This window comes from Cricetulus griseus, chromosome 6 (genome assembly GCF_003668045.3).
Source record: "Cricetulus griseus strain 17A/GY chromosome 6, alternate assembly CriGri-PICRH-1.0, whole genome shotgun sequence".
Lineage (NCBI taxonomy): Eukaryota > Metazoa > Chordata > Mammalia > Rodentia > Cricetidae > Cricetulus > Cricetulus griseus.
Genome location: NC_048599.1, coordinates 140,412,778 through 140,425,668, shown reverse-complemented (window position 1 = coordinate 140,425,668; position 12,891 = coordinate 140,412,778). Strand labels below are relative to the sequence as shown.

At 48.7% G+C, this 12,891-nt stretch overlaps 1 protein-coding gene across 1 annotated transcript in view; it reads right to left on the bottom strand.

Annotated features, from left to right (window-relative positions):
- Ak8 (adenylate kinase 8) overlaps nt 1–12,891 on the bottom strand; it is a 105,485-nt gene that overhangs the window by 74,448 nt on the left and 18,146 nt on the right. Inside the window, exons 5-6 of the mRNA XM_035446942.1 lie at nt 1,360–1,441; nt 836–907 (exon numbers count right to left, since the gene is read on the bottom strand). Coding sequence (XP_035302833.1) covers nt 836–907; nt 1,360–1,441 — 154 coding nt within the window. The remainder of the gene's footprint in view (nt 1–835; nt 908–1,359; nt 1,442–12,891) is intronic.

Below are 12,891 nucleotides of genomic sequence, written 5' to 3'. Positions count from 1 at the left end.
GGGGTAGAGTGCTTGCCTCAAATGCACAAAGCTCTAGGTTCAATTCCCAGCACCTCATAAACCAAGGGTGGTGGTTTCTGACATTTACACACTTAGTGGTGTCATGACATTCTTTCAAACCTATGACAAGTATGCCATCCTTCCTCCAGGACATTCCAAAGCTGGGGATCCTCGAGTGGCTCTCTATTCTTAGACCTTGTATAATGGGGCCAGGAAGATCAGACATAGCAAGCACAGGGCCGACCTAGACTATATGACAGCTCATCTCAAGGAAACAGCCCAGGACTAAGGGCAGCCACAGATCCCCGAGCACTGACTCTGCACTACACCCTGAGAAGGGCATAAAGACTCAATTCATCCTCAGGGCAATTTGAGCTTTTACCCCAAATCCAGAGAAAACCAAACCTGAAAGAGGTAGGTAGGTACCTTCCCCTTGTTCCCAGACCCAACAATGTGGCAACTTAAGATCCTGTTTGTGGCACTGGCCAATTTTCTCAGGAAACTCATGGGCCTTACTCCTCCTCACTTGGAGCAAGCAGTATGGGGTACATAGTTTCCCAGGAGATGGGACACCAGCTCCGGACACCATGTCCCTGGTACATGGCCCTGCGTCTTGAGGGGAGCTCTTCTGCACTCTGATTCCTGAACACAGTCAACTGGGAGAGCTGGGTTCCCCGGGAAAACAAGACTCTGACTGTTGTCACCCAGGATGCCCCTCTTCCCTCACCTGCTGGGATTTCTGTGTGGCCCCCTGGGGTGCCTAGAGTAGAGAGGGGGATGGGGCATCCCCTCACTGTTCTTGAATCCCTTGGGGTGGAGCTTGGGGGCATCATACCTCCAGTGACAGGGTCAATCCGCTTCCCCACATTTCTCTCAATCAGGACTGTGTCTGGAGCATTAAGCACAACTGGGCAGAGAAGAAGGAACAAATCAGGTGTGCAGGGCTCTGGTGCCACACATCTGAACCTCGGGACCTCTGCTGTCACCCACCACCTAGATGACATTAAACCCTTCCAAAGGCAGTCCTGGTGGAACATGTCCCTTGCCATCAATTTTCACTGTGGAAAATCACCATGCAGACATCTTTGTGATTTGACCCTGCCACCCTTCTGTTGGTTTCCTAGAGAGGTTTACAGCATGGAATTCCCTGCTTTCCTAAGTGACAAGTCCTCAACACATTTAGCTTTGTGGTTGGAGCTAGATTTCACATAATGTGTCTTTTTCTTGCTGGATCCCAGGCCCGTGAAACCCTCCCGTGGGCAGTGACTGGGCCCATGGTAGAGGGTGGGAGGGAAGCCAGTGTTAGGAGCGGGGTTCACATTGCATGCTCTGGGCAGCTGGGGCCAGGGCTCTACTCACTGACATGCTTGGGCGCCAGCCCCACAGTCTGGATCATCAGTGCCTGCTCCCGCCTCTCAGGGATGCCATCCAGGATCCAGCCCTAAATACAGAGTATGGATGGGGTTCATTACTCATTTTTTACATGTATTTATCTATTTCGTGCATACATGTGTGAGTGGGTGGGTAGGTGTTGTGTATATGCGTGGGTAGGTGTGTACTTTCCATAGCACACATGTGGAGGTCAGAAGGCAATTTTCAAGAGTTAGTTTTCTCCTTTTACCATGTGGGTCCTGGGGATTGAACTCAGGTCATTAGTGTTGACTACAATACACACCTTTACCCACTAAGCAGCCCCTTCCTACTTTAGATTATATTTTATGAGGTATGATTATATTTTATGAGAGCCAGAATCTTTTAAACAAAAGAAGCATGCCTGACATCTGCAGTGCTCACTGCAGCTTCTCACGTGGAGCCAGTGCTTATGAACATGACTGTAGCAGGCAGCTTACTTCCGGTTTCCCACAGCTACCACAGTTCCCATCGGCATCCTTCCATACCAGCATCCTTCACCACCTCTGACTTTGAAGGTTTATACTGCATCCCCTAAGTGATTGGGCCATGGTGCCGGATCCACCCATGGCTTCATGAGTCTGTGGTCAGTTTTCACCATCTGTGATGACTGTTCTGGACTGTCAACCTGATTATATTTGGAATTAACTAAAATCCAGAAATGGAGGGCACACCTGGGAGGGGTTTTTGCTTAAATTGAAGTAGGAAGATCCACTTCTAATCCAAATCTTGATATACCTTTAATCTGGTCACACCTTCTGCTGGAAGCCTATATAAAGACAGAAGAAGGAAGCCCCCCACCCCCTGCCTGCTTGCCCTTGACCTTGTTAGCAAGTCCATTCTTTCACTGGCATCAGAGCTGCCTTCTTCAGGATTCCAGTGTCTGCTAAAGACCAGCTGAGACATCCAGCCTCATAAACTGAACAACTACTGGATTTTTGGACCTTCAATTCATAGGCAGCCTTTGTTGGATTAACTGGACCACAGCTTCTAAGCCATTCTATTAAATTCCCTTATATATAGAGAGAGAAATTTAATCTGTAGGTCCTGACTAACACATCATCATAAACACGACGGTGAACATCTTTGGGTGCACAGCTCTTCCAGGTGTTGAATTCTTTCTGAGATACAGGATTGCTAAGACCAGAGGTCCCCGGGATCAAAGCCAAGCATGGCAGCACACACTTGTGATCCTAGCCCTGGAGAGGTGGAAGCAGGCACATCCCTAGGACCAGCTGGCCAAATAGCCTAGACAGTGAGAGACCTTGTCTCATAAAGCAAGGTAGACGGCTGTTCCCGAGGAAGAGCACCTAAAGTCCTCCTTGCCTTTGCAGGAAATGTGAAAGCACACTTGTGCATATACATGTCCATCTGCACACATGAACACACACACACACACACACACACACACACACACACACACACACACACACATATTTATATATGTAATGGGATTTGTTATGTGGCTTAGATGTGGTCCACCTAGTCCAACAATGGCTATGAATAAAAAGTCCAAGAATCCAGTAGTTTCTCAGTCCACAAGGCTGGATGTCTCAGCTGGTCTTTCAGTATACACCAGAATCCCAAAGTAGTAGGCTCTAATGCCAGTGAAGGAACGGACTTACCGGGAAAAGCAAGCAGGGAAAGAGAGCGAGCTTCCTTCTTCCATGTCCTTTGCACAGGCTGCCAGCAGAAGGTGTGACCCAGATGGAAGATTAATTTTTCCACCACAAATGATCTGGATTAAAAGTGGGTTTTCCCAGGCCAGGCATGGTGGCTCACACCTTTGATTCCAGCACTCCAGAGGTATCTCTGTGAGTTTGAGGCCAGCCAGCCAGGGCTACATAGTATACAGGTATACCCATTCACTTGGGTTTTAGTTAATTCCAGATGTAGTCACGTTGACAACCAAGAATAGCCATCATGCACACATGAGACAAAAGATGTCACCCAGATCAAATCTTTTCTTACCACACACTGAACACAGTCCAGGCTAACTCGTTCTTTAACATATGCACAAGCGTTTTGTGCAGATCCTCTGTGTTCTAGAACCCTCTGCTGGAAATGTCCATGGCTGCCTGAGTCCAGTTGGCCAACATTCACTAGTGCATTAAGTGCAGTATCTCTGCCCATCCCAGGGCTTCACAGTTATCCTTGAAATGCTGGGGCCGGTGAGAGGGTGAAGTGCAGGAAAGGCACTTGCCACTGAGCCTGGTGACCTGAGCTCGATCCCAGGAACACATGTGAAGATGCCACAAAGCTCTCCTCCAACCTCTGTGTGCACACCATGGCACACACACCATAATAAAGATTTTTCTTAAAAAAAATAAAAGCAACCTAGAATGTTGTACATTTATCTTTTAAAATTTTTGTTTTAAAGACTATTACTGTGTGTATGTGTCTGAGTGTCTTAAGTGTGTGCTGTGTCTGTGTGGATGCCAGAAAGAGGGGTCAGTCCCTGGGGCTGAAGTTACAGGCAATGGTGAACCATCTGATGTGGGTGCTGAGAACCACACTCAGGTCTTCAGAAGAGCTGTAGCGCCCTTAACTGCTGGGCCACCTCCTCGGCCCCATCTCACCACAGCTGTTAAGTCTGATGGCAGAACACCTGCTTCCATTCCCTGCATGGTTACCAGTGCTGGACACAACCCTGGGGAAAACCTGTCCAGCAAAATATAATACACCCCTGGATTACTTTAATTTGCATATTAAGAAGTGAACCCATTTTGGTAAACACTGCCACAGCTACTTGAGGCAGAGACTGTCACCACAATTTCCAGGGTTTGCCTGTGGCTGTCAAGTGTGTGCAGTGTTATTTTTAACATGTTTTTTTGGTAGGCCTGTGCCTGCACTCCTTCTTTGGACTCTGGTGTTTGTGGGTGCATACAAAGGCCTTTTCTACCACAAAAGGAGGTAAATATTCACTTGTATTTAAACTGTGTTCTCTTGTGTGTTTACTTAATATTTAATAGAACCATGTTTTCTTTTGTGAACACGTGAAGCTAAGATCTAACTTGCCGCTTGGAGCTCCCAGCTGTTCCAACCTTGGTACAGCCCCTCCCTGTCTGATACATTTCTTCTCAAGCTGTAATGGCTGGCATGAACTTGCCCGTCACCTCTTCCTGCCTGTAGATTACTAAGATATTTTCTTTAACCTTTGAAGTTATCACAGTTTTATAATTTATTGCTTTATATTTCACAGAACACATTTTCTCTTCTTTTTCAAAACTGCATTCTTTCAGGTAAGCATCAAAACCTTTTTGTTGTTTTGAGATAGAAGCGCTGGATATTTTGGAACAACACTCAATGTGTAGATTAATTCATGAGCAGTTGATGTTCTATGGCAAAAGTCAATGACTTCTCTTCCTATTTGTTTTCTTATGTCCCTCAACAATCTTTGCGTTTAACAGTCATTAGAATCTTTCAAGTCCAGAGAGTCTAGAGTTAGTACACGTGCGTGCTGGCGCATGCGTGCACACACACACACAAATATACATGCCTATACAAATACATACATACACACACATATATACACATGCACATATACACATACACACACGTGCACATATACATACACATATACACATGCACATACAAACAAACACACATAATACACACATACATACGCACACACATGCAAATTCACACATACACACACAAAGGCACATGCACAGACACACATACACACACTACCTACACCTTTAGATTGGAAACTCAGATGAAGCAATCAAGTGAACTTTTGTAAGAGTGAAAGCAAATAAGCAAATGGCTTCAAGTCCACTTCAGAGTGGAGAGAGGCAACAGAAGTCCTCCTCTTGCCAGAGACCCTTCTCCAGTAATCCTGAGGATTTGGTGTCTCTGTGGTCAGAGGATGGACTGATGGGGTGAGCCCACACACCCTACCATGAATTACAGGATGGACAACAGGTCCTGGAAAAAGGCATTGTTCCTTAGAATCAAAAATGCAGAGGCTGGGGAGACAACTCAGTGGGTACTGTTTCTGCACAAACATGGGTGCCCATGTTTGTATTCCCCAAGATACACATTAAAAGTCAGGCATGGTGGTGTGTCCTAAAACCCCAGCTCTAGAGAACTAAAGGATCTCAGGGGCTTGCTGGCCAGACAGTCTAACTGAAACAGCAAGCTCCAGGGTTAGTGAGAAACTGTGTCAAAAAATAAGGTGGAGCTGGGTAAGGTGGCAAAAACACCTTCAGTCCCAGCACTCTGGAGGCAGAGACGGGCAGATCTCTGAGTTCGAGGACAGCCTGGTCTACAGAGTGAGTTCCAGGCCAGCCAGGACTACACAGAGAAACTCTGTCTCAAAAACAAACAAATCAACAAGGTCGAGAGCCATAGAAGATGATACCAGATATTGACCTCTGGCCTACACACACACACACACACACACACACACACATGCACGCACGCATGCACGCACGCACGCATGTGCACATGCATACTATCATGCCCACATTTCTTCACCATTGGAATATTTTGGTGCCAAAAGCATCCGCTGATGGTTTTATAAAAAGCTAAACAAATTTACATCCTAAAGCATGTTGAAAAAGACCCAGGCAGGCTTTCATTAATTCTTTATACAGGGAAAAACTGCCACAGAGCCTTAGTTTCAGAACTAATGAAGCAAAAGAGAGGGAAAAATTAACAGCTTTGGATCCCTCAAGTCCTTGTTATAGGCAACAAAGTGCTGGGCAAGGAGGAAGAGGAACCCTGTAGATGTGTCTGTTGGGGGGGGCTGCAGCCCCATCCCTCCCTTTCAGATCTGGAAAAGGGACCAGCGTCCTTGGGAAATTCAGCTAAATTCTTACACACACACACACACACACACACACACTCTCTCTCTCTCTCTCTCTCTCTCTCTCTCTCTCTCTCTCTCTCTCTCTCTCTCTCTCTCGGGTGCACAAGTGGAAATCATGATCCCTGTCTAGGACAAGAGCTGGTCATTTAGTTTTGACCCCCACCCCCTACTTTCTTTGTTTTAAAGGTTCTTGGTATGTGGACTAGGCTGGCCTTACGTCTGCGGTAGCAATCCTCCTGCATCAGCCTTCCAAGTTCTGGGACTGCAGGTATAAGTCACTTCTGGTAGGTGAAAGAGGCAGACCTTCTCAGAAAGACCTGATTTTAATATTGCATCCCTGAGCATGAGTCCACAGCAGAGTTCAGCACCTGGTCTAAAGTTTTTATAGCTGCTCATGGGAACAGTGCTCACCACAGCGCTTACCCACTATACACAGCAAGCCGGGTTCCCAGTGACCAGGAAAACAGGGGACACCTCCCTGACTCCTGGGCTTAGGATGACCTGTGTGGAAGGGGGTCTTCAGGTCTGCCCTGACTTGGAAGTTAAAAGTGAGGAAGGAGGCACTCCCTTGTCCCACAGGGCAGGCAGCCATGGACACCCCCATCCCTGTGCTGTCCATGTGGGTCCATATCAGTTGTCCTTGGAGGGACAGTGGCTGGAGAGAGGCTTCAGTGTGAGCATCCCCAGACTCAGTGCTCAGAAAGCCCTCTTCCCCAGAGCACACACATTCACAGAGGCCTCCGGCACAGTTGTAAAATGGAATGCCCTTTCCAGGGGAAACGGCCTTCAGAGCTGAGAATACTTTTGACAAAGCAGGAAGTAATCAGTCAGGAAACACCAACTGATGACAGCCATGCCAGGGACACTGAGACATTCGTCACCACTGTACCCTGCTAGGTTTGTGGGTCCAGTATCCAGGAGTGGCCTGGTGCAGAGTATCAGGCAACCCCTAATTAGAATACATTATCCATCTTCCTGACACCTCAGTGAGTTGTCTGTTCCACACTGGAGCCCCAGCTTTGTTCCGAGCAGGTTAATTGATATTCCGATGCCTTAGCTCACCGTACCCCCGTGGCTCGGCTCTGTTTTATCACACATCAAAAAGGCCGTATGCTCAGGGCACTCCGCACAGAGCTGGGGGTCTGCACAGCTGCAAGGGGCATGGTATCATAGGAGGGACAGGCACCGAGCAGATGTCACCGCTGCAAGAAAGGGAAGCAAAGCAGCCAGGCAGCCCAGGGAAGTAGGTGAGATGCAGCAGAACACGGCCTGCATTGTGCACAGCCCTGGCCCTGTCTGCTCTCCTGACTATCAAAGCACAATTAGCAAGGCCTGTGGGAAGCCTGGCTGCCCTCTGGGTGCTGCCTCTGTGATGAGCTTCTTTTCCTCCCTGGTTCCTCAAAGGGAAGCCAGAGTGTGGGTGCTCCCTGGGAGTTCCCCCCAGAAATGCCAGCCCCCGGCTCCAACTGAGGTTCACTAGAGAAGGCTCCATTGGAGGCATCTGGGAGCTGCTGACTGGCTCATCTAGGGGCTGCAGGAAGCCAACAGAGGCTGGAGGCTTGGATTCCAATCACACCCCCTTAGCCCAAAAGTCTGAGTTACCAGGGCAAGAGTTAGAGGTATCAGAAACCCCACACTGCCATCCTTTTTCTCTAATGAAATGCTCAGTGGTCCCTCAACACATAAAAGAAAAAAAGGACCAGTGAGATGGCCCCGGGGGTTAAAGGCGCTTGCCATGGAGCCTGACAACCAGAGTTCAATTCCCAGAACCCATATAGTAGGAGAAAACAGACGCCCACAAGTTGCCCTCTGACTTCTGCACATAGATGTACATACACACACTAAATAAATAAAATGTATCATTAAAAAACAATAAGATGCCACTTCAAGGCCAGGCAGCCAGGGAGATGGGCCAGAGTTTACTAGTTTTACCATGGCCCTTATAATTTTGAGACTGAACTTCAAATATATCCGATCTTCTTGTTTCAGTGCTAAGGGTCACATTGTCACTCCCTACTAGGTAGACTAATCACCATCTGCCTGCAGGAAGGGATCTACTTGGGTCTGCAGAACTCAACACAGAAATGGCTTGTGGGGAGGAGAGGCTGGCCTTCCAAAGGCGCCGGGTGAGGGAAGATTTTCCCCAAACAGGACCTGGTACAGACATGCCTCAGTCAGCCAAGGGCGCTGGTGAGTTGATTTTCACTGCTGCGAGTCCATGCCCAACTATGCCCTCCCCAGCCCCTGTAGCCCAGCCTGGCTGCTTAGTCATCAGCACACAAACCACATTGTGCTTCCATACAGAAAGACCAGCAGAGCCCCCTGGGCTTGGGGGTGTGTCCAGGACATCTTAGTTCTTCTGCCCAGCTAGCTGTCACTCATTATACAGAGCGGGAACCAATCAGGATGATCAGTTGGGGCCTCCAAGCACCCTTTGGACTATGTCAAAACATAGTTATTTCCTTATGGGACCCAGTGGCACAATGAACACCTAAAATCCCAACACTGGGGAGGCTGAGGCAGCACTGCCAGGAGTTCAAGGCCTGGGCTAAATATAGAGAGATCTAAAATCGAATCAATCCCCCCCCAAAAAAAATACCAATTTGCTTTTGTTCACACAGCATGACTCTCCTGCTAGAACCCTGTTAGTTCCTAAAATAGTGCAAAGAAAGCAAAGTTCCCATGAAGCACTGGGGAGGGCATGGCAGTGTGGTGGTGACAAAGCCACATGGGTTTATTCAACAATAAGTGGCTCCTCCCTCAGCTGGCACTGACTGGCCACATACCAGTCACCTCCCCCCTCTATTGACACCGCACCCTAATCCCCACCAAACTGTCTTTCCCTCAGCGGACAACAATCTTCTCTTGGCCTCAGTATCCTATGTGTGTTCATTCTGACACTGTCTACACACACACACACACACACACCAAACTCCCGGCCACAGCTACTTTTCTTGTCAACCTAAACCTCTTCTCTTGACTTTGTCTTCTGAAAACTAATTGGACCTTGGACACTGCCCCAGGAAAAACTGCAAGCCAGCCAGTGGCGGAGAGAGGATTTGAGGCCTCCTGTGTCTTCAGAGGCACACTTCTCAGCCACACTGCCTGTTGCTCAGCCTGCAGACATCAGCCTGTATGCGCTCCCATTGCATCTTAGATCATCTTCACCGTGACCTCAGATGAGGGTCCACGAGCCTCATAAAGGAGGGTTGATAATGTGTGGTAAAACTCTGTGCTCTGCCTGGCACACAAATGTGTGCCAGGAGTCAAATCCTCACTTCACCTGCAGTTTCTTTGGTCCTTGTTGCATCTGCACAGAGGCCTCATAAAGCTGTGGGGACGCCACTGACAGCTGCCAATCCTTGAGCCTCCACGTGGCCTGGTGGCCCATGTCCATGGAGTGACAGCCACTGGTGTCAACCGAGTTAACACTGAGAGGCAGAATAAAGCAAGCAGCCCCTGGTTCTGGGAGATGGATTGGGCTCCTCTGACTGGGTAACACTTCCACTGTAAAGTGCTTCGGCCATCGGGAACAGAACCTATGGCCAAATTGAGGTTGAAGATTCTAGAAACCCACCAAGTAAACATAAAACTAGGGATCAGAAACGCGCCCAGTGCTCCTCCCCCACCCACCCTTGCTGTGAAACCAGAATTATCATGACTGCACACAAGGTCTAAATTACCTGTGCACACAAGAGACGTTTCAGGTTCTATGTATGTGGAGTAAAGACAACACCCAAGATACTTCTGTGGCTCTCAAGGTGGGAGACTCAACCCAGCTTCCTGCCTATCCTTGCTACTGCCTAGCTACTGGCCATTCAGCTCTTTATTAGGCCCATCAGGTGTTTTAGACAGGCAAAGAAACACAGCTTCATGGAGTCAAACAAATGCAAAACAAATGCAACATAAAACAATGCAACACATCTTTGCATCATTAAACAAACGTTGCACAGCATAAACAAGTATTACACATCTTCAGTTAATACTCCACAGCGCAGGTGAATACCACCAGGCCTAGTTTCATGCAGTGCTTCGAGGTGGAACACAGGCCTCCCGCTTGCTGAGCAGGTATTCTGCCAGCTGGGCTGCACCCCCACCTTGATGCCTGCTGTCTCCCTAGTTCAAGGAAGGAGTGCACAAGGACCAGTCTCATGCACTCACTGCCTGGCTGGCCCCTGGGAGGTGGGTGCTGTGCTTCCTTTGCGTGAGCTGGTGGGCCACTCACACTCGTCTCTCTGTAGACCCTCTGCCCTCCCTTGCCTCTTATGAGCCAGTTGTTGAGGGCCACTGCTACTGTGTGTGCTGACAAATGCTGGCTCACCACTATTTGTCGTTGTGAGAACTTCTTCCCTGGCAGGGGGAAGGGGACACATAAATGACATCTATCCTGTCGCATAGGTTCCAATGTCAAAACCAAGAGTTGATTCTACCAAAGTTCACCCTCGGGGGAGTTTAGTGGGCTCATTTACAGAACATGGGTGAGGAATTACTGACAGGAGTGCCAGTGACCCCAGACAGCCAGCCATGCTGGGAAGGGAGGGTGGTTTTCCCCTAGCCACATACATGGAGTTCCCTCAATTAACCTTCCCCCTAGCCCCAAATATATGAGATCCAAGACTCTGTGAATTAGAGCAGAATTGCATTCAAATGGCTGGAGGAAGAGGCTGGACACTCAGATGAGGGACCAATGACCCTTCCTACTTCCTCCCATGAAGGAATGTCAGTAGTCCACAGGCAGATTGTGATGGCCTCTTGCAGGCAGGAATGGCTGTGATGGAGATGGCTGTTGCTTTGCTTGGGGGTAGGGGTGGGGGTGGGACAGCGTTAATTGAGGGAACTCCATGTATGTGGCTACTCTCTTCTCTATGGAGCAGTTGTATTCTTCTTCACTGTGTGTGGCCTTCTCTCGCCTTCTTCTGCCAACAACCCCCACCCCAAAGTCTGAAATGCAATGTTCAGAACACCGGGTGCCTGGATTCTTGAATTTTGCCTAGTAGTTTTTCAGTTCATCCCAACTTCCAGCCTAGGGGCAACTGGACAGGCAAGTAGACAGGAGGAAGCTAACTATGGCTGGTTTTCCTTCCCGCCCCCCTATGGAAAACACTGTGCACTCCTACCTGCTCCTTGGGTGTGGTGTGCCTCCGACCTCATTAAATCATGGTCCTGACAATGTTCTTTAAGGCTCTTGGATACCACAAGCCCTGCCAACAAAGTATGCAAGACGCTTCTTCCTTTCTTCTTTCTGCCACTCCCTCCTTACTCCCTCTTACTCACTGTTCCCTTTCCCTTCTAACCCTCCTCCCCAAGAACTGAGATTGCAGGTGTGCGCCATCATGCTCTCCTAGCTGAGATTACAGGTGTGAGCCATCATGCTGGCCCAGTTGAGATTACAGGTGTGCACCACCATGCTCTCCCAGCTGAGATTACAGGTGTGCACCACCGTGCTCTCCCAGCTGAGATTACAGGTGTGTGCCATCATGCTCGCTCAGCTGGCACTGTTCTCCAACATAAAGCACAGAAGGAACAAGCATCGGTCTTCTAGGGCAGCACATGGCACAGAGCTCTGGGCTGGATCTTCTCAAGCAGAGAACGAGGCAGTCATTGTTTGGGGCCGTGCACTGCAGCTCCCAAGCCTGAGAGACTCTCCAGCCATGTCCTGTCTGCATGCCCCAGCTTAGCTACCTGAGAGGTGGCTCAGACCAGCGGGGTGGGCACAAGCCATGTGTCCAGGAGCTTCCAGCCAACTTCTTGATTGTAGACTCGGAGAAAAGAATCCTGGTGGCTGAGATCAGATCCAGGCTTGCTGAGATGCAGGCACAATAAATGGTTGTTAAGCCCCTCAGTTTATAATTTGAGGAGAGAAAACCTGAGTGCCCCGTGCTCTGAGAGGTCAGTGAAAGAATCCCCTTGCCTCTCACATGGTACCTGGCAGAGACTCTGTGCTCCATAGATCCTCAGGGAAGGAAGGAATGACCACCATTTGGATCTGTCCCAGGTTCTGCATCATATGGCAATAAAACCCTCTCCAAGTTGCTGTTGCTGGTCCACAGAAGGGGGATGGCGGCTAAGATCCAACAGAGTGGTGTGGTCAGTGTAGAAAGTTTAAGTGGAGGTGTAAACACTACAGACACATTTGTCTTCGGATTCATTCAGGGAGATGGTGCAGCTGATGTCCTGGTGGTTTAGCTGGACTGTGGAGGGCTATCTGGTGACTCCCATCCAAAGACTCCCATGTCTCTGAAATTTTCAAGTCTCTCATTCGACCTTGGTCTCCCACACCCTGGTCAAGTTCAACTGCTACACCCCCAAGTGGTAGCACACCTTGAGACCTGGGGTCCAGGTTCTTCAGAGCCCATCTTTCATGTTGATGGGTTGCCCTTTGCTATGAAGTTCTCCAGTGTTCCCTCAATAAGCAGAAATAACATTCAGCCCTCAAGATGTTTGACGTTAAACCACAAGGCAGGACCATCACCGTGCCTCGTGGATGAATTCCAACTTATTTTCTTAGTATCCTCTTTGTTTGAGAAAGGATCTCACACTGTAGCCCAGGCTGACCTCTAACTCTCAGCAATCCTCCTGCCTCAGCTTCTCAAATGCTGGGACTATAGGTGTATCATCACACTGACTTTCCCTTTTCAATATATGTATTTTTATAGAACATTTTC